Source organism: Podarcis cretensis, assembly GCF_951804945.1.
Source record: "Podarcis cretensis genome assembly, chromosome: 1".
Lineage (NCBI taxonomy): Eukaryota > Metazoa > Chordata > Lepidosauria > Squamata > Lacertidae > Podarcis > Podarcis cretensis.
Window position 1 is genome coordinate 45,520,944 of NC_137170.1, and position 20,577 is coordinate 45,541,520.

General features: G+C 41.5%; 1 protein-coding gene across 2 annotated transcripts in view; it reads right to left on the minus strand.

Moving 5' to 3' along the window:
* The window catches only part of SPTBN5 (spectrin beta, non-erythrocytic 5), a gene marked incomplete at its 5' end in the record, with an annotated part of 114,041 nt that overhangs the window by 9,611 nt on the left and 83,853 nt on the right, over positions 1-20,577 (minus strand). For both annotated transcript variants that reach the window (XM_079964222.1, XM_079964223.1), the window contains 11 exons: positions 59-163; positions 983-1,159; positions 3,885-4,074; positions 4,896-5,113; positions 6,225-6,380; positions 13,442-13,636; positions 15,113-15,317; positions 16,619-16,815; positions 18,692-18,904; positions 19,278-19,464; positions 19,895-20,151. In XM_079964222.1, the coding sequence (XP_079820348.1) occupies positions 59-163; positions 983-1,159; positions 3,885-4,074; positions 4,896-5,113; positions 6,225-6,380; positions 13,442-13,636; positions 15,113-15,317; positions 16,619-16,815; positions 18,692-18,904; positions 19,278-19,464; positions 19,895-20,151 (2,100 nt within the window). The remainder of the gene's footprint in view (positions 1-58; positions 164-982; positions 1,160-3,884; positions 4,075-4,895; positions 5,114-6,224; positions 6,381-13,441; positions 13,637-15,112; positions 15,318-16,618; positions 16,816-18,691; positions 18,905-19,277; positions 19,465-19,894; positions 20,152-20,577) is intronic.

Genomic DNA, 20,577 nt, shown 5'->3' on the forward strand with positions numbered 1-20,577 from the left:
TTGCCTTTGTGCAACATGGCCTGCCCCAGGAAGCATTCACTAGTTTCTGTTACATTACCTTTGTCTTTCTGTTCAGCTGTGCAAATTTCTCCTCTTGGGCCTTTAGAATTTTTTCAAAATCTTGATGTTTCTTCAAGAGGTTCTCCACATCAGAGACTGAATGCTGGGGATAGAAGCAAATCAACAGAGGCGACCATTTAATAAAGAAATACCGTGAGAGAAGTGTTGGCAATGATGGGAAATGGAAGAGGCTGAGATTGTTCAAAGTTGGTTGAGGGAATGAAGCTTCATTTGAAATTGATGAGGCTCGTGTGACATTTTAAGTAAAAGAGGGAGATCCCCAGCCGCGCTGATGTTAAATAGCACAAACCATGCCTCCTCCCACACCAGCCGATTGGCTGGCTAGGGAGGTGACGCGGCCGAGGGTTCCCTCAATGGCGCAGGGGCTGGGAGCCAAACACTGAAGGAGGAAGAGGAGTGCAGGGGGAGCACGATCCCCGTGGGGTGCCATCATGGCTGCTCCCCTGCCCACACTGAGCATCATGCCCCGGGACGCGCACCAGCCCCTCCCCCACCTGTTCTCCGCCACCCCGATACCGGAGCATGAAGCTCCACCACTGATTCCAAAGGTGTTTTTTCATGCTGTAGGACAGGGGTGGCTAACAGTTTGTGGTCTATGGGTCACATTCAGCCTTGACCATGGACCACATGCCAACAGAGGACATGGTGACCGCACAGTGCCATATGCATGCACGTGTACACACACACACACACACACACACACACACACACACACAGAGCACTGTGTCTACTTTAACATTTTTCTTTTTAGCATTTGTGGGGAGCAGAAACATTTGCACAGGGAGCTGTAGTAGACCCCCCTGTGCTGGGAATTAGCCTAGCAATTGCCTTGTGCTATGCTAAGCAGGCTGTGTATCCAGAAAAGCATGTCAGCATTTAAATTTATGTTAACCTAACTCACCCCATAGCTAGGATCTGATAGAAAACCCTCCTTGGTTGTCATCCAAGCTTCAGCTAGGTCCAGTTCTCTTCTCAGTAACTGGATCTCCCAGTTTTCCTCGTACAAATCCTTCTTCATGTCCCAGCATTCCCGCACCATTCGCATTAGCTCCAGCAGTTCTGAGAGCTTCTCTTCAATCTGCAGTAATAGTAATAGTAGTAATAAATAATAAATAATAATAATAATAATAATAATAATAATAATACTTATACTCTGCCCATCTGGCTAGGCCCCCCCAGCCATTCTGCGTGGCTTCTAACAGGATATTAAAAACACAGTAAAATATCAAACATTAAAAACTTCCTAAACAGGGAACAATTCATAATTCCCAAGATTTAAATTGAAGGAAGGGTGGGGAAAGATAAAGGAACTGAACGTTTTTATTTGGCATTCACAAGGTAGACTGAATTTATGACCTCCCCTTGTGTCCATTTGGAAAGTATGGTTTTGTATTTTGCAAAACCACAGAATGTTATTTACTGTCAAAAGGCACGCAAAGTAATGTGCAATAAAAAAATGATAGATTTAAACAAATGAATCAACCAAATATCAGTAGATATTGGAAAGATAAAACATCTGTATTGTCAAAAAACACCACCGCAAAGGTTCCAGTTAAAACGTTTGCTTGAATTAAAAGGTCTAAACAGCATGCCCAAAAGTAAGTTGTACAGTGGTCTAGCATACCTCTTTAGGGAAGCTGCCACTAAGAAAGGCCTGCATGTTTACTATTTACATGTGGCACTCTTTAAATTGCTATTGTTCTTATTAGCAGGATTACTCTATTAAAAATGAAAATGGATTCAAGAAGAGCAAGAATGATGGGAGTTATATCCCTACAACACCAGGAGAGCCACCCGTGCTTTATAAAGTCTGTAAAACAGACTTTGGGCCCCTTTACTCATCCAGATAAATTTCAAACATAGCAAATTTTTCAGTGAAACTGCATGTACCTGGAACACACATTACTGAATGCAGTAAAAAAACCTCAGGCACACAAGCTGCCCAAGCTATCCTATTTATAAAGAATGCTTTCTCCTAAGCCTGCCATGCACCTTCATGTTTTCTAGTTGGATAAGACAAGCCCATCTGTTCTCCTGCTCTGCGAGTAGCATTTATTTTTATCTTCAAAACAGAAGCAGAAACACAGTGGGGTTTCTCAAAGTATGTAAAGTGACGTCCATAACAGCAACAGGATCTTTTAACAAATTCTGGAGATGTTCTTACCCCCATGATCTGCAGATCTCCTTACAAATTATACACAAGGCAAGTCGGGTATCATTGTAAAGGTCAGTGTATGAAGTTACATAGATATCAAGACCGTGGGGTGCTTTTCAAATGAAGCTCTCTCCTCTCCCCCCTTCCCTAATAGTCTGCAAAGGACCACATGTCTGAGGAAGCCCCCAAGGCCCTTAAACCCGACCTGTTTGTTCCATATCAGGTTGCACTTCTGCCCTGCTCAACACAGCTTATGCTTTTAGATTACAAGATTGGAGATTTACTAATTTAGTTTTTATTTATTTTCGAAGTCACACCTAAGTCAAGAGAACCTTACCCACTACATCCATATTTTATCCTCCTTGCAATAACCCCAAACAGAAGGGAAGGCTTGCAGATAGTGATATGTGTTCAAGTTCACTCTGGGAGCTGCTGTTGCTGAGAATAAACTTGAAGTTGGCTCTTCCATGTTGTGTGGCTGAGGCTGCCAACTCCAAAGTACAGTGGTACCTTGGGTTAAGTACTTAATTCGTTCTGGAGGTCCGTATTTAACCTGAAACTGTTCTTAACCTGAAGCACCACTTTAGCTAATGGGGCCTCCCACTGCCGCCGTGCCGCCGGAGCACGATTTCTGTTCTCATCCTGAAGCAAAGTTCTTAACCTGAGGTACTATTTCTGGGTTAGCAGAGTCTGTAACCTGAAGCATCTGTAATCTGTAATCTGAAGCGTATGTAACCCAAGGTACCACTGTACATACATCCACATCATGTATAAAGTACAAGAGCAAGATTTGCTGTAGTAATTTTCGATTTCATTGGCAAACTAGATTTAAAAAATCTATTTGAGGTAGTGCTGAAGCAAATTAGTGCTAAAGAGAGTCCCCTCCCAGGCTAATTGCAGCATGGAGGGTATTTTTAATCAAACTTGTGGTTGAGGATGGAAGTCTTGATGAAAATCGGTATTCCTGCACTGAGTACTGCATTTGTAAAAAATAAAAAAAAAAACTGGACACAGTTGTCAGTTATGCTGTTTAAAACATCTAGTTATGTCTCAGCTGTGTTTTGCAGGCACAGCAGGAGGTTGAAGACAAAATATTTCCCCTTGATGGAAGGGTTGGTTTGAAGGTACCTGGCATAGCAACTTTGCTGGTCTGGGTAACATGGGCTCCTGGATGAGAGGGAGAATTCATTCCGGAGACAAGACTATGGGATAGGGTTTTTGATCATGCATCCTGCTCAAACCATTTGAGAGATGGGCCACATTATATGTTCCTTGGCCCTTTTCAGTATCCCGAGTTGCTGTTCCTAACTAATTTCTTCTCAATATTCTCAATCAATAATATCTCACCCATGAAAAGAAGAAGAAGAAGAAGAAGAAGAAGAAGAAGAAGAAGAAGAAGAAGAAGAAGTAGTTTGGATTTGATATCCCACTTTATCACTACCCGAAGGAGTCTCAAAGCGGCTAACATTCTCCTTTCCCTTCCTCCCCCACAACAAACACTCTGTGAGGTGAGTGGGGCTGAGAGACTTCAGAGAAGTGTGACTAGCCCAAGGTCACCCAGCAGCTGCATGTGGAGGAGCGGGGAAGCGAACTGGGTTCACCAAATTACGAGACTACTGCTCTTAACCACTACACCACACTGGCTTACCTCTATGGACATAAAGTGCCCAGCCTTCAATAGGTTGTTTCCGGCTTGTTCCAAGTCTTCGTATTTCAGCCATCGCATCTCTATATCACTCTTGTGTTCCTCATGGCGTTTAATAAGCAGCTCAGCACCAAGAAGATCATTGGCCAGTTCCTCGGATATAATCAGGGCTTGCATTTCTTTGGCCCAGGCCCTAAAGGAGTTAACCAAAAGGGAGGCTCTGAGCACCAATATTTTTGCCATGAATAAAAGTGGAAGGGCAGGTAGAAGTTTTTTCATTCACAACATTAGTGCACCCACAATAGTTTTCTATTGTACTTAAAGTGCATCCAAACAATTCTCAGAGGGATTATGGCAGCTTGGAATGGTGCTAAAATGTTCTAGCACCTTCTGGTATCAGTGTCAAGCTGATTGTCTGGTAGTTACCTGGGTCTTCTTTCTCCCCTTTTTTTAAAGATGGGGATAGCATTTGCCTGCCTCCAGGCTGCAGGGACCTCACATGTTATTTATTTATTTGTTTGTCTTTATTTTTCTGATGGATTACATTTTTTATTGTTGAAATGGTTATCTATGTTGTTTCTAATGATTTGATATGGGAAGGTCTGGAAAAAAACCCAGAAAATTTTTTTTTGGGGGGAGAACCCAGTCCCACCCCATTTTTTTCTCTTTTCCCCCAAAGCTGTTTAAAAAGAAATTGAAAAAACAAGTTTGATATAGTTTGAAAATTCCACATACTTTCCCTCCCATTTCCCCCCTGAAAAAGAACAGCTTTGGAAAACCCTGAAAAACCTGCCCCCCCTTTTTCTGTCCCCCCCTGGCCTTCCCATCGGCTCTGTTTTGTTGCTGGAAAAACAGCATGTATATTTTAAATTAAGTACACACACAAACTGCTCTGTTACAATCGCATATTAGTCCCATTGACATAAACTGATTTTACGGTGCCAATGTTCCACCTTTATTGCTTTAATGCATCCAAGGATCTTCATACTGTGTATTTGTTCAGCTTGTACGTACATTAGTTCTCTGCAGTCGTTGAAATAGATCTGAACATGTTCTGCCTGCTGCAGCTTCTGCTTTCTCTCCAGACACTTCTTGTCCAGTAGCTCCCAGCACTCATCTGCTTCTGCTAGTCTTTTCATCATGTTGCTCCTGGGCTGAGGGTATAGGCGGCCAAGACGCCAGGCCTCCCCCCTGATCCTTTCCAGCTCTTTTGCAATGACGGCTAATTCCCTCTGGAACACAGCAAGGGAAGTTAACTGAAGTCTGCAGGATATTGTTTCTCTTATTTATTTATTTCATAACTGCATATGAATTCTTTACAAAGTGGAGTGAACCTAGAGGAGTTCTGAACTCTAAAAATAAAAAAAGTTGGTGGAAATGTGCAAATTTGTCTCACAAATATCACCCTCAATTAACTTGACTTAAGGGGAATTGCATGAATTCTAGGCAGATGTGGGCCTGCAACTCTAAATTTAGGTGGTCCGTAAGCTCAGAGACCAGCCTGAACGTGTAGTTAATGTGCTCAAGGATTTTTTTCAGTCCACATTTTTGAAACTAACTAGCCTGATTTGCAGTTCTCAGACTAATGTACAGATCAGAGAGCAGTTCTCGTTTGCTTTTTTCTACTTCTTCAAATTTTGAAAAACAGCTCTCAGCCCAAAAAAGCTACAGAGTATCAGGTTGTTGATTAAGAGGAGAGAAGGGAAGTGAGGCTATTCAATCACCTCTGTAGTGAGACCATCTTCCTGCGGCCTTCCCTTTGGTGCCTTCCAGCAGCCCATTCCATTAGGCTATCCGAACAGTTTCCATCCCAGCTAGTCATTAAAAACAACTTTAGGAGTGGGGTTAAAATGATTTTTTATTTTTAAAAAAGCCAGATTGCACACAAAAATGTGTACTTCAAGCTAAAACATGCACACAAAGTCCAAATCTTCATGCAGTTTAACAACCACCCCCCACTGAATAATGCAGAAATGGGACAGAACAAACTTATGAACCAACAAAGAAAACTGACATGGACCAAATATAAACTGCTTTTGACCATCCATAGTAGTGAAGTGTTTTCTGTAAAAGAGAAATAAGGACTTATTTCTGGAAGGGAACAAACAACAAGAGTACAAGAGCTGGAACCTCTGCAAAGGAAAATGCAGGATCTTTTGATTTCATTCATCATGCAGCTCAGGGGTAGCCAATGTGGTGCTCTCCAGATGTTGTCCCACCGTGCCTGAGCACTGGCCACACTGGCTGGGATTTGAGAGAGCTGATGGGACTCCAACAACATCTGGAGGCCACCATATTGGCTATCCTTGATGTAGTTTTTTCAAGGTGGTCCATTCCACTTACCTCGAGTCCCTCATGTTGGCTGAGGAGGGTCTGCACACCTGGCAGGTCATAGCCATAATCATCCCTATCCACAACCGCCTCTTTCTCCTGCATCCAACCCTTTAGGTCATCCACATCACGATCATATTGGTGAACCTCATGAGCAGCTCTGAGATTCTGATGAAGGGAAAGATGTGTTAGCAATGCCAACCTTACTGTCACAGTATTGCAGCAGACATGAAAACAGGAAAACTGACTTGTGCAGCTAGAATGCTATGCATGGTACAATCTTAAATGTCACTCTAGATATTAGGTAAAGGTAAAGGGACCCCTGACCATTAGGTGCAGTTGTGACGACTCTGGGGTTGTGGCGCTCATCTTGCTTTATTAGCTGAGGGAGCCGGCGTACAGCTTCCAGGTCATGTGGCCAGCATGACTAAGTCGCTTCTGGCAAACCAGAGTGGTGCACAGAAATGCCGTTTACCTTCCCGCCGGAGCGGTACCTATTTATCTACTTGCACTTTGACGTGCTTTCGAACTGCTAGGTTGGCAGGAGCAGGGACTGAGCAATGGGAGCTCACTCCATTGTGGAGATTAGAACTGCCGACCTTCTGACTTCCGGTCGGCGCCAGCGCTTAATGGCGGTCCGAGCCTCGAGCTCCGAGGCAGGACTGCTTCGTTAGTTCGGGTCTTACCCGCTACGGCAAGCGGGGGACCCCTAAAATCACAGGCGCGGAGCCTGTGAACAAAGGAGATTCGGTGGGCACCTTTTGCGCCCCCCGGTACTGTGAGGGAGCCTTTTTAAAGGCTTCTGAGCGGCATCGGGGTAAGCGCGGTGCTGAGAGTCGTCACCCAGCTAGCGGAGTGAAGCCGCGTCGCCATGAGCGGAGAGCGCCGATTCCTTCCTGCAATTGGAATTTGACTACAGCACCCGTGAGTAAGATTGAAAAAGTAACGGGACATTAAAAAAGAAATTTGGCTGAAAACGGGAAAGGCAAAAATTAAGGAAGTCTGCCTCCCCGGAACTGCAGAAGAGATAAAGCAACGAAAATCAAGCTGCACTTAAAGGGAATCTTTCTAATTTTTTTAAGCTGTCAAACTGACATCGGACTTAAAACCTCCCCCCAGATTGGCAGGAGAAGGGGGGAAGGGATTGGAACGTTGTTAACCTGCTGGAAAATTAATGGAAAATTAAGATCTTCCATTGCCAAATCCCCCGGGGTCGGGCTGCCCAAATAAGACACCGGGACGTGGACTGTCAAACTTTGAGAAGTGGGGGTTTGTTTGCAACAAAGTTACCGGACCTTAGATGTACCCTGTTGCATTTTGGCCACATAGAAAATAGAGACATTACAATTTGGATATTGGAAACTTCTGGCTACTGTTATACTTCCTTGCCTCTTTGTTTTTTTCTATCTTTGCCATTTGGATACAATTGAATGCTCCCTCTAGAGGGTTCTATGTGAAACTGTTGCACTTGGAAAAGTAACAGTGGGATTTTCCACTTGGGAATCAACTCTGTGAAAACGACCTTGAGGATATGAGTGCCCCTACAGAAGAGATAGTAACAAGGCAGAAAGCAAAACAATCTCAGAAGAAAAGGGGCTCTATATCAGGAACTGTAGCTGTGCAGGAAAAAACACCAGCTTCTATGGATCCTATGACTCAGGCACTACTTAAAATAAATCAATCCCTGGAAGCATTGACAAAGCTATCGACAGAGAATTCTAAAAAATTAACAGAGTTGACAACAAGATTGGATGTGAATACAGCTAGTGTTAAATCTAACACAGATTCTATAAATAGATTAATTCAGGAAAATTCAGAAACACGAAAGATCGCAGAAAGTGCAAAAACAACGGCTGAAGAGACAAGGGAAAAGTTTGGGCCCATTATTAAAAAAGTGAATGAGCATGATGCAGCCCTCTCCTTACTGGAACTTCAACGTAAAGAGAAGAACTTAAAATTTAGATTGGTGCCTGAAGGGGAAGGGGACAACCTTGTGAAATTTCTTACAGAGAACATTATAACTTTTTGGCAGGAGGAATGGGAGGAAGACGAGGAACTTGAGATAATATCAGCCTTTCGACTGGGTAGAAAGCAGGATAAAAAACCAAGGGACTGTCTAATTACACTGAGATCAAAAGAAGAAAGAGATAGAATATTGAATCTGCATTATCAAAAGGCATTGGTGATCCAAAATTGTCAGATACAGATTTTTAAGGACATTCCTAAATACATTTTAGAGGTGAAAACATATTACAAAAGCCTAGCAGACCTGCTGAAGAAAAACACTATACCATTCAGATGGGAGTTTCCACAAGGATTGTCCTTTAACTTCAAAGGAAGGAAGATTAAAATAAAAACAATTCAGGACAAAGAACAATTTTTGGAGAGGTACCTGGAGGATCTGCAGAAAGGAACCGTGGAGGAGAGGGAACCACCTGATATAGCAAATTTGTCATTTGGACTTTCACTACCACCATCGGAGGAAGAGCAGAAGCTTGGAGCAGTTGGAGGAACAGCTACCTAAATACAAAATGTCTCTGCAACTCCTTAGTTGGAACTGTAACGGTTTGAACCTTCCTCGGAAAAGACGACAGGTTTTTCACATTTTGAAGAAAGAACAATTAGACATAATATGTTTGCAAGAAACCCATATTGTCAGGATACATAGGAAATTACTGATAAATAAGAGACTTGGTCAAGAATTTATCTCATCAGACAAAGTAAAGAAAAGAGGTGTGGTGATCTATGCAAAGGAAAAGTTGGCTCCAAAATTGATATTTAAAGATGAACAAGGAAGATACCTGGCAATTGAAATACAAATTCAAGGAGAAAAGATATTAATTGTGGGAGTTTATGCCCCAAATGAAGGGAAGGCCGAATTCTTTAGGAAGTTGCATGAGACATTAGTTGACTTTTTAGAATATAAAATCCTAATGATGGGAGACATGAATGGAGTTGTCTCAATAAACATGGATAAAGCACAGAGACAAGTGATTTCAAAAGAAGGGAGACTACCAAAGATCTTTTTCGAAATGACTGAAACAATGGACTTGATTGATATTTGGAGAATAAAGAACCCTCTAGAGAGAGAGGGAACTTTCTTCTCTGAAGCAAAAATGACATGGACAAGAATAGACCAAATCTGGATTTCTAGCAGTCTGGCGCCAAGAACAAAAAAAGTAGAAATATGCCCAAAAACGTGCTCCGACCATAATGCGGTGAAGATGGAGATGAAACTAACAACAACTGGATCCTTTAGATGGAGAATGAATGACACCCTATTTAAGGATGAAGAGATCCACAAGAAGGCCCTTAAAACATTAAAAGATTACTTTGAGATCAACAGGAAAACAGATGTGGAAAAAAGAATAATTTGGGACGCAAGCAAAGCCGTGATGCGAGGTTTCCTGATTCAACAAAATTCTATTAAGAGGAAGCAACAAAATGAGAAGAAGGAAATTTTTTTAGAAAAAATAAAAGAAGGAGAGAAGAAGTTGAGGTCTAAACCAAAATCCCATGAGATTTTGAGAGAAATAAAGTTCTATCAGATGCAGTACATGGAGCTTATGAACCAACAAATAGAATGGAAGATAAGGCAAATGAGACAAAGAACTTTTGAATCAGCGGATAAATGTGGGAAACTTCTGTCATGGCAATTGAAAAAAAGGCAGAAAATGAATACTGTAACAAGTTTAGAAATGGATGGAAAAATTATCCATAAACCCAATGAGATCAACAATTGTTTTCAAAGCTTTTTTAAGAAATTGTATGCACAAGGGCCAATCAACGAGCAAGAAATAGAAGAATTCATCAGAAAATACGGTTTACCAAAAATCTCAGAACAAAGTAAAAGGATCTTAAATGAGGAAATAACAGAACAAGAAATAGAGGGTGCCATTCAAAATATGAAATTGGGAAAATCACCAGGACCAGATGGCCTGACGGCCAAATACTACAAAATGTTGAAAGAATGGCTGATACAACCATTGAAGGAAGTTTGCAATGAAATTTTGAAGGGGAAAAAGGCACCTGAATCGTGGAAAGAGGCTTTTATCTCACTTATACCGAAAACAGAGACTGAGAAGAACCAGGTTAAAAACTACCGCCCTATATCTTTACTCAATGTGGATTACAAAATTTTTGTAGACATTTTGGCAAAAAGATTGAAAAGAGTTTTAGCAGAAGAGATTCATAAGGACCAAACAGGCTTTCTCCCAGGTAGACATATGTCAGACAATGTGAGAAACATTATAGATATTTTGGAACTGCTGGACGTTGACATTAATAGGAAAGCAGTTTTGATTTTTGTGGATGCAGAGAAAGCCTTTGACAACATTTGTTGGACTTTTATGAAAAAGAATCTCCAAGGGATGGGGGTAGGCCAAGGTTTTGAAAACGGTATAGGTGCAATATATTCTCAACAAAAGGCCAAATTAATTGTAAATAATGTGGTAACAGAAGAAATACCTATAGAAAAAGGTACACGACAGGGTTGCCCAATATCCCCTTTGCTTTTTATATCAGTCCTGGAGGTATTGTTAAACATGATCAGAAAGGACCAGTTGGTTAAAGGAGTTCAGGTCGGAGTTAGACATTATAAATTAAGAGCATTCGCAGATGATCTAGTATTGACTTTGCAACAGCCAGACACTAGTACTAAAAGAGTATTAGAATTAATTGATATATTTGGTCGAGTAGCAGGTTTTAAATTGAATAGACAAAAAACGAAAGTGTTGGAAAAAAATTTAACAATGGAAGAAAGAGAGAGTTTTCAGAATGAAACAGGCTTGGAAATAACAAAAAGGGTAAAATACCTGGGGGTAAACTTAACATCCAAGAATGTGAACTTATTTAAGGACAATTATGAAAAATGCTGGTCAGAAGTTAAAAAGGATTTGGAAATATGGTCAAGGTTGAAACTTTCCTTGTTAGGCCGAATTGCTACTATTAAGATGAATGTATTGCCTAGAATGTTGTTTTTATTCCAGACGCTGCAGATTGTGGACAAGATGGATTGTTTCAAGAAGTGGCAGAAAGATATATCAAAATTTGTCTGGCAGGGCAAAAAGCCCAGAATTAAATTTAAGATTTTAACTGACGCAAAGGATAGAGGGGGGTTTGCCCTGCCGGACTTAAGACTTTATTATGAATCAGCAGCTTTCTGCTGGTTGAAACACTGGCTACTTCTTGAGAACACTGACATTTTGGACCTGGAAGGGTATGACAATAGTTTTGGTTGGCATGCATATTTATGGTATGACAAGGTAAAGGTGTATAAAAGCTTTAAAAACCATATTGTAAGGAAAGCATTGTATAAAGTTTGGATTAGATACAAAGATTTGTTGGAAAGTAAAACCCCTAGGTGGGTGTCACCAATGGAAGCTAGGGAAGTAAAAAAGCTTTATATGGATTCTAAATGGCCAAAATATCATGAGATTTTAGAATACGATGGTGAAAGGGTGAAACTTCAGAGTTATGAGAAACTAAAGCCTAAGGTCCGAGATTGGTTGCATTACTATCAAATAAATGAGACGTTTAAACAGGACAGGAAAATAGGATTTCAGAAAGAGAAGTCAAAACTAGAAACAGAACTGTTGGAATCCAATACTAAGAACTTATCAAAAATGTACAACTTGCTGCTAAAATGGAATACACAGGATGAAACGGTGAAATCAGCTATGATTAAATGGGCACAAGATATCGGTCATGATATTATGTTTGCTGACTGGGAACAGTTATGGACCACCGGTATTAAATTTACTGCATGTAATGCATTAAGAGAAAATATTATGAAAATGATCTACCGGTGGTACATGACCCCAGTCAAGCTTGCAAAAATTTATCATTTGCCTAATAATAAGTGTTGGAAATGCAATGAGATTGAAGGCACTTTCTACCACCTTTGGTGGACCTGCCCAAAGGTTAAAGCTTTCTGGGAAATGATCTATAATGAAATTAAGAAGGTCCTTAAGTGGACTTTTCCTAAGAAACCAGAGGCTTTCCTCTTGGGCATGGTGGGCCAAGTGGTGTCAAGGAAGGATAGGACTTTCTTTATGTATGCCACTACAGCAGCAAGAATTCTACTGGCAAAGTATTGGAAGACGCAAGAACTACCTACTCTGGAAGAATGGCAAACAAAGGTGATTGACTTTATGGGACTCGCCGAGATGACGGGCAGAATCCGGGACCAGGGGAAAGAGACAGTGGAAGAGGACTGGAAGAACTTCAAAATATATCTTAAAAATAATTGCAAAATTGAGGAATGTTAGGATGTCAGGGGGTAAGAAGTAAAGAATTGCAGCAGTAAACAAAAAAAACTTAAGAAATTTTTATGAAAGGGAACTAAGCTAATGGACTTAAGGGTTGCTAAAGAATTACTAAACAAGGATGCAGGGATGGGGAGGTATGGGGAAGTCAAAGAAAGAAGGGTAAGAACCGATGAGTATGATGTGATACTGTTTTACATTGTTCTTTATTATATGTGTGGAAATTAATAAAAATTATTATAAAAAAAAAAAGAACTGCCGACCTTCTGATAGGCAAGTCCTGTGGTTTAACCCACGTCCCTTACTCTAGATATTAGATCCTATGTAAAACCATGCCCTTGCATTGGTTTTTTTTTTTTTAAAAGAAATTAAAGGTCATGGAACTGGCTCAGAGATTCAGAAGTTAGGTTGTTTGCCAAGCAGATCCATCTTGTTGTAGAGGACCACATGGAGGAATCAGTTGTATCTACTGTTCAGTGATATGCATTATCGATTGAAACTGGCAGCCCTATTGGTAGCTGAAATGACTACAGGAATTGTAAACATGCACAGTGGGCGTCTCCATGTGATTCATGGGTATTGGCAGTGCTTTTATTTTTTGAGCTTCTGAATAAAAAAGGAGGTGCTGGTACTCATTGGTGCCAGCACAAAATGGCTGACATGGGCAGCAAAAAAAAAAAAAAAAAAAGAAAAAAAAAAAAAGAAAAAAAAAGAAAAGAAAAGAAAAGAAAAGAAAAAAAGAAGAAGAAGAAGAAGAAGAAAGAAAGAAAGAAAGAAAGAAGAAGAGGTGACGGTACTCCATATTGGCAAGTACTGTCACAAAAAGCCCTGGGTATTGGATTATGATGATTAAGTCATCACAACAAATTGTGTGTCTGAATAGGCTCATAGAGTATGAATGCACTTCAATAACAGCACTGCCGTAATGAATCAGTCAAGACACCAGAAAGTTTAGGACCTCACCTCCGCCCTTATCTGGATGGCCTGCTGCAATCTCTCCCATGTGTCATTGACCTGTTGAGTCTTTTTCTGGATATCACTTATTTGGCTGTGACACGCTCCTTTGAGCTGAGATGCTAAGTCATTTATCAGAAGAACCTTGGCACGTCCTAGAGATCGTACTTCCTTTATAAAATCTTCAAACTTTTTCTCCAGAATCTGTAGAATAGGGAGATAAATTATATTTCTAGATTTTTCAGAAGCTCTAATACCTACAAAAGCACAATACTATTGGTATAATATCGAAGAAGTGGTAAACTGGAGTTTGGAAAGTCAGTTGATTTAAGAACAAGCAAACAAACTTTAAACCTACGGGACCGCATCTCCTGGTATGTCCCACAGAGGACCTTACGGTCTTCAAATAAAAACATCTTGGGGATCCTAGGCTACAGGGAGGTTAGGCTGGCCTCAACCAGAGCCAGGGCTTTTTCAGCTGTGGCCCCGATGTGGTGGAACGCTGTGTCACAAGAGACTAGGGCCCTGCGGGACTTGACATCTTTCCGCAGGGCCTGCAAGACAGAGCTGTTCCACCAGGCCTTTGGCCAAGGCACAATCTGACCCCCTCCTTCGGTAATCCTCACAGAACTCTAGCCCAATGGTTGCCATTAACTTGATTTTGAATTGATTTTAGAATGAATTGGTTTTAGAATGCATTTCAATCAATTGATTGTGATTTTATGTAAACTGTTTTACTTTTATTGCTGTTAGCCGCTCTGAGCCTGGCTTTGGCTAGGGAGGGTGGGATATAAATAAAATTTTATTATTATTATTTATTAAACAAATGTTTCTGGTCCAGCTGCATGGAAGGAAGGGGGATTTCTTTTTGGCACCTACATAAGAGTTTGATGACAGCTTGGCTATTCCATTACTTTTCATAAATGTTAAATGTTACTGCTCACAGGCTGCACCCCTAACCCCACTTACCAAGGAGCAAGTCCCACTTGCAGTCAATAGGACTTATTTCTGAAAATACATGGCTAGGGCAGTAGAGAAAAAAAGTAGAGACATCACCTTGCCAACAAAGGTCTGTATAGTAAAAGCTATGCTTACCCCAGTAGTGATGTATGGAAGTGAAAGTTGGACCATAAAGAAGGCTGATCGCCGAAGAATTGATGCTTTTGAATTATGGTGCTGGAGGAGACTCTTGAGAGTCCCATGGACTGCAAGAAGATCAAACCTCCCCATTCTTAAGGAAATCAGCCCTGAGTGCTCACTGGAAGGAAAGATCCTGAAGCTGAGGCTCCAGTACTTTGGCCACCTCATGAGAAGAGACTCCCTGGAAAAGACCCTGATGTTGGGAAAGATGGAGGGCACAAGGACAAGGGGACGACAGAGGACGAGATGGTTGGACAGTGTTCTCGAAGCTACAAACATGAGTTTGACCAAACTGTGGGAGGCAGTGGAAGACAGGAGTGCCTGGTGTGCTCTGGTCCATGGGGTCACGAAGAGTCGGACACGACTAAACGACTAGACAACAACAACAAGGGCAGTTTTTGAAAGTGACCAGCATATGCCATCCAGAGCTCTCTACGGAGCTATGTCACTCTCTAAAATGTATTTCAATGACACAGTGATGTCTGCAGCTATAAAATGGCCAAGGTCTTCCTGCTTGGCAAGAGATAAAATCTGTTTTACCTCAACATCCTCCAAATCCTGACCGTAGTTATCTGATTCAGCCGTGCTCTGCTTTTTCGAAAGCCAGGTGCCCACCAACTGGGTCTCCCTTTCAAACTGATGCAGTTGATATTGCTCCTGCAGCGCTTTTATCTGGCTCTCTGCTCTCTGCAGGAGAGAGAGATACTCCTCGAGAACACCCTGGAGCTTGGGAAGGATAGTGGAGCTGTTAGGGGGGAAAAGGTAACAGCCTTAGGGAGGGAAAAATCTGTACTGATTCATGTCACAATTACTGTATCCTGCACCTTTCACCAGCACAGCCCCTGTCACTACTAGTGAAAGTATCAGTCTTGATCTGAAGCTTATTAATACATCAAGGTGAAACATGTATTGTCTGTATCAGTAGCATAAATGCCTACCTCCCAGGCAGATTATTGATTTGCAGAATGAGTGCAGGTGCATTCATTTTGGTTGAAATCCTTTGTATTTTATGTATGCTGAAAGACCATTGTATACAAAAGAAAAAAAGCCCCCTTTTCTGTTTCTGTGATGGCATCCTGCTCATGGAAAATGGGCCATCTAACTCATTCAACACAGGTCAAAAGGAGTATTTTGCAAATCAAAATAAATTTATTGGTGAGTTCAGGCAATCTGATATCAGGGATGCACCCCAACCTCCCTTAAAAGGTTGCTAGAGTATGATCATTAACACGGCATATTGAAAAAAAACAACTTATTGAAGAATAAAAAGTCCCCAAAGAACTGTTTGGAGAGCAATGATACAGGAGAGACAGCATGGACTGTATTGCATGAATTAATAATCTACAAAAGATGGTCATATGCCATAAAATTTATTATTATTTGTTTATTTATTTTTATTAAAAGCCATTGTCTGTGCATTTTAAGACAACTGAGATAGAACAATTGTCTGATGCAGTGTGGCTCATAATTGCTGCGTTTTATAGAGGGGGGGGGAGAGAAAAAAACAATTAAGTTATAGGTCTTTCAAAAGGAATACAGGGAACACAGGCACTATAATAATAGTCATAAAACCAGTATAAAAAGATTCATGTACTGTGATTCAAAGCTGCTTGTGTGTGCATTCTGATTTATGCACAGAAATGCTCTCCGCACATTGGCTTCCATCCAGTTAAATAGGAACAGCTGACCAGCACATGCAAACAAATGTGTGTATCTGTTGTGGGAGGGAGAACTCCATGGCTCATTTGAGATCTACCACCCAGAACAAAGAGCCGGCTCAGCCTAATGAGCTACTAGCCCGCTTCTATAGTTTTGCAATTTGCAAAGAGAGACAGCCTTACACGTCAAAATCAAATCAAATATCTTTAATACGGTCAATGACCAGAAAACAGTTTATAAAATATGACATTATAAGTAGTATTGAGCTACAAATACCAGTAGAAATATAGCCAATTCGCAATTCACGTAGTCAGTATGCATTTACGTGTGTGTTAACTCTCTGAAGTCATGTCTGAAGAAGATCGGTAACCAGTTTGACTCGCCTACCTCTCTGGGTTGTCACTTGTTGAGAGGCGCATTCCTGTTTCCCTCAGCTTCTCCATTCTGGGCTTGAATCCTTCCAGGTCCAGCTTGGCAGCCTCCACTTTTCGGAGCAGTGCCTGAGTCGATTCTTCATTCCTCCCATAATCGGGGGTTTCCAGGAGTAGTCCTCTCTCTGCCACCCAGGATTCCACTTCCAAAAGCTTAAAAGAAATGCAATGGTGATCAAACTTGAATGAGAAACAGGCCCTGGCCTACAACCCACCGAAACAAATCTATATTTAACAGTGACATAAGTCACTAAGGGCTAAATGAGATGTGGCATTAAATGCATCGTTAGAAACTATGGGCTTGTGCACACCTCCGCTTGTTCCGTCACTTTCCCATGGGAAAACTGTTCTTTACTGCTGAATCGCAGCAAAGGTCGAAAGGTTTTTCCATGGAAAGATGTTTGCTCCAATTCAGTGGTAAAGAGCAGTTTTCTCAGGGAAAGCAGCAGGGCAAATGGAAAACCCATGCATTTAAAGCACAGGACTAGCAGAAAACCTCTTGGACCCATGCTTTCTAGGGCAAGGGACTAGCTGTGGACGAGCCCTGTGTTACTTGCTTCTTTACTAATAATTCCAGACATGGGGCAATTTTCAGCAGAATCATAGCACTTTGGGAAATATGATTTAACTGTTCGCCCCCTGTTGCACCACTGACAAAAACCCACCCCCGCCCCACAGCACTTTTATCAACTTTAGGAAAAAAGCTCCCATCAGTGCCATTTGCAGAACACGGACAATTTTCATTGCGACTGCAGCTGGGGAGGAAAAGTTTAAACTGCTTCTCCCTGTGCACTAAAGTCCTGATAAAAATCTCGCCCGTGGCCTATTTAAGCATTTTAAAAAACCCTGATGCAGTTTCTAATGACACATTTAGGCATGCCTAGTTTGATGTCAAGGCTATAGCCTGAAGAGGCAGAGGGGTATCTGATAAATACTAAATTATATTAGATTTATTCCACATAAATAATCATGGCATTCCCCAAAGAATCCTTGGGATTATAGTCTGGTTAGGGTGCTGAGAATTCTGTTAGAAATCTCTGTTCTCTGAAATGAGAGATCCATGACTGGCTCTCCCAATGTCTTTTTCTTTCATTAAAGGCCGTGGAGTGTCAGTAGGCTGATTGATTGATTGACTGATAAAAGAATTTATATACAGTGGTACATCGGTTTAAGAACAGTCCTGTTTACGAACGATTCGTTTTACAAACTCTGCAAAAACCGGAAGTAGTGTCCCGGTTTGCGAACTTTATCTTGGTCTAAGAACTAAATCCGAATAGTGGAAGGGCACTGGCAGTGGCAGGCTTCATTAGGGAAAGCACGCCTTGGTTTAAGAATGGTTTTGGTTTAAGATAAGGTTACCAGATGTCCCCGTTTCCTGGAGACAGTCCCCTGATTTACAGTTTTCTCAGCATTCACATGTACATAGCAAACAATGTGTCCCAGGATTCATTGAAAAAAAATCTGGTAACCTTAGTTTAAGAACAGACTTCCGGAACGGATTAAGGTCATAAACCGAGGTACCACTGTACTACCCTCTCAAAAAACATCATAACATAAACATAAAAAATTGAAAAGCAATATAAAGCAATTATGAAAACGATGGATTTGGATTAAATCTGCCATTGGGAGATAGGAGGTTACATTGACTCTCATCCCAGGCCGCAGCCCCGATTTAAATTGCTTGTCTGAAACTTGCAGAGGAGGAGAAAGGACAGGTATGATATTGGGACACATATCCCATCTATCCAATGACTAATAGAAACATGGAGTTGATTTAAGTCAGGGAAATGGCAAACGGGCATATCTTTACAAGAATTTCATATCGACTCACCCTGTTTCCAGCAACCACCCAACAATAAAATAAAATACAAATTATTAGAACAGGCAGAACATTAAAATCTAGGAAGGTAATGGCTTCCATGTTTTAATTATGCTTCAAGCTCTAATAATTTATCAACCAAGCTATCAGAAAACTTTCAATCCTTTAAAAGGTATCAAACCGGAACATGAGATCCCAGTCTTATCTTACCTCAGTGAGGAAATGCTGAGCTTCGTAAGATTGCATGAGTCTCTTTCTTCTCTCCTGAGCCTCACCCTTCAGGTTGTCCAAGGAAACTTCCAGTTCTTTCACCTGTTCCATAATATCCCGTGAGGCAGCGTGGCCTCCCTTCACCAGCTTCTGCCCAGTGCTGATCACCGCTTTAGTTAAGGCGTTGTGGCTGCTAATTTCATTTTCTAAATTCTGATAGGTACAACAAAATAAAGCATATTTTGAAAACGAAGACGTTTTCTCTTTTATATAAGGTAAAGTCAAAACCATGCATCCACCTACACTTTTAAGAGATTCCAAAATGCTCAAAGAATGAAGTAGCGGAATTTTGTCAAAGGCCCTCCCTCCAGAAGAAGGAGCTATTCGTTTCTTGTCTCTTTTAAAGTGAAATAGAAGTGGTCATAACAAATGCACCTTGCTGAAGCACATGGGGATGGGGGGCGGAAGGCAGCAAACATGCTTGCCAGTGATACTTTAGCCAAAAGATATGGTTAAGAGAAACAGTGACGGAGAAACTCCATTCTCTCTATTTCCAATATTCCCTTCCCTTACTATAGAACCTTACCTGGTGCTTCTCTTGTAAGCTCTGAACAGTTGTAAGGGATTGGCCGTAGTCTCTGGAGGATGCCAGGGAAAGTTTCTCATTAATCCAGGTCAACTCCTCACTGACATCCTGGACGAATTGGTACTGAAGTCTGCTGGCCTCCAAAACCCCCCGCCTCTCTTGGAGTGGCTCCCTAAGGCTTTTGTACCTGGAGAGTCAAAATGAAGCCTCAACTTCAGTATTAAGGAAGGTTGTTGGTATCCGTCTGTCTCAAGAGACAATGGAGTGTGCCTCCAGGGGTGAAGTCAAGCCACTGTGTTAGCAGCAGTGAAGTGACCTCCCTGGGGGACAAGCCTGGGCAGTGTGTGTGGAGGTCCTGGGCTGCCCAGGTGACCCCAGCTTTGCTGATGTGGTCCAAAGGAAAGCTGAGCAATACGTTTGGCACCAGCTTGGCTGCAGGAGTTGCCAGAAGGAGATGTACAAGGAAGATTATGGGATAATAAACTTAAGTGCCAAGACGAGGATTACAATAATAATAAAGAGATGGAAAGCGGAGGGTGACAACAGAAAAAAGTGACAATAGAAAGGAGAAAGAACACAGAGAGAAGGAAAGGAAGAATGAAAAACTATTCAGGCACCTGTGCACCACATGGTCAACCCTCTCTTCTATCTCATCTGCCAGAAAATGCTTCTCTTGTTGAAATTCTTGCACTGCATTGATAAGGCCTTGCACCTGGTCTCTATAGCTGACAAAGCTTTCTTCCAATTCCTCCTGCTTCTTTAGGAGATCATTCAGAACCAGTAAATTATTGCTGCCTTCTGGGGCTTTCATCTCCCTTTCTAGATCTTCCAGCCATTTCTCCACATCATCCACAGTGCGTAGGAAACGTAAGGCCTGAATACAGAGGAAAGAACCCAGATGTAATGTGACATTTAGAAGTGGGGGGGGGGAAGAGACCAAATGAGGATTGGTCAGAGCCCTTTTACAAGTGCAAGCATAGACACCACACATTTTTAAGTAATTCTTTTATCTCTCCTATTGGCAAATAAAGAAAATCAAAGCCATCTTCTGTTGGCTCATCCTTCTGAACTTGGGAACACCTTTCTGAACCAAATTCTTCAATATCAGCACGTTCAAGAGACCCTATCTTCCTTGTGACTGAATTATGTTCAGATTATTTATACTGATGGCAAATCCTTCCTCTGGCTAACCTTGACTTTTAAATTGGCAACCTGTCAACTAAGCAAAGGTGAGGAATGTGTGGTCCTCCAGGTGGCAATGAACTGCACCTTCCATCAGCCTTGTCAGCATGGCTAGGGG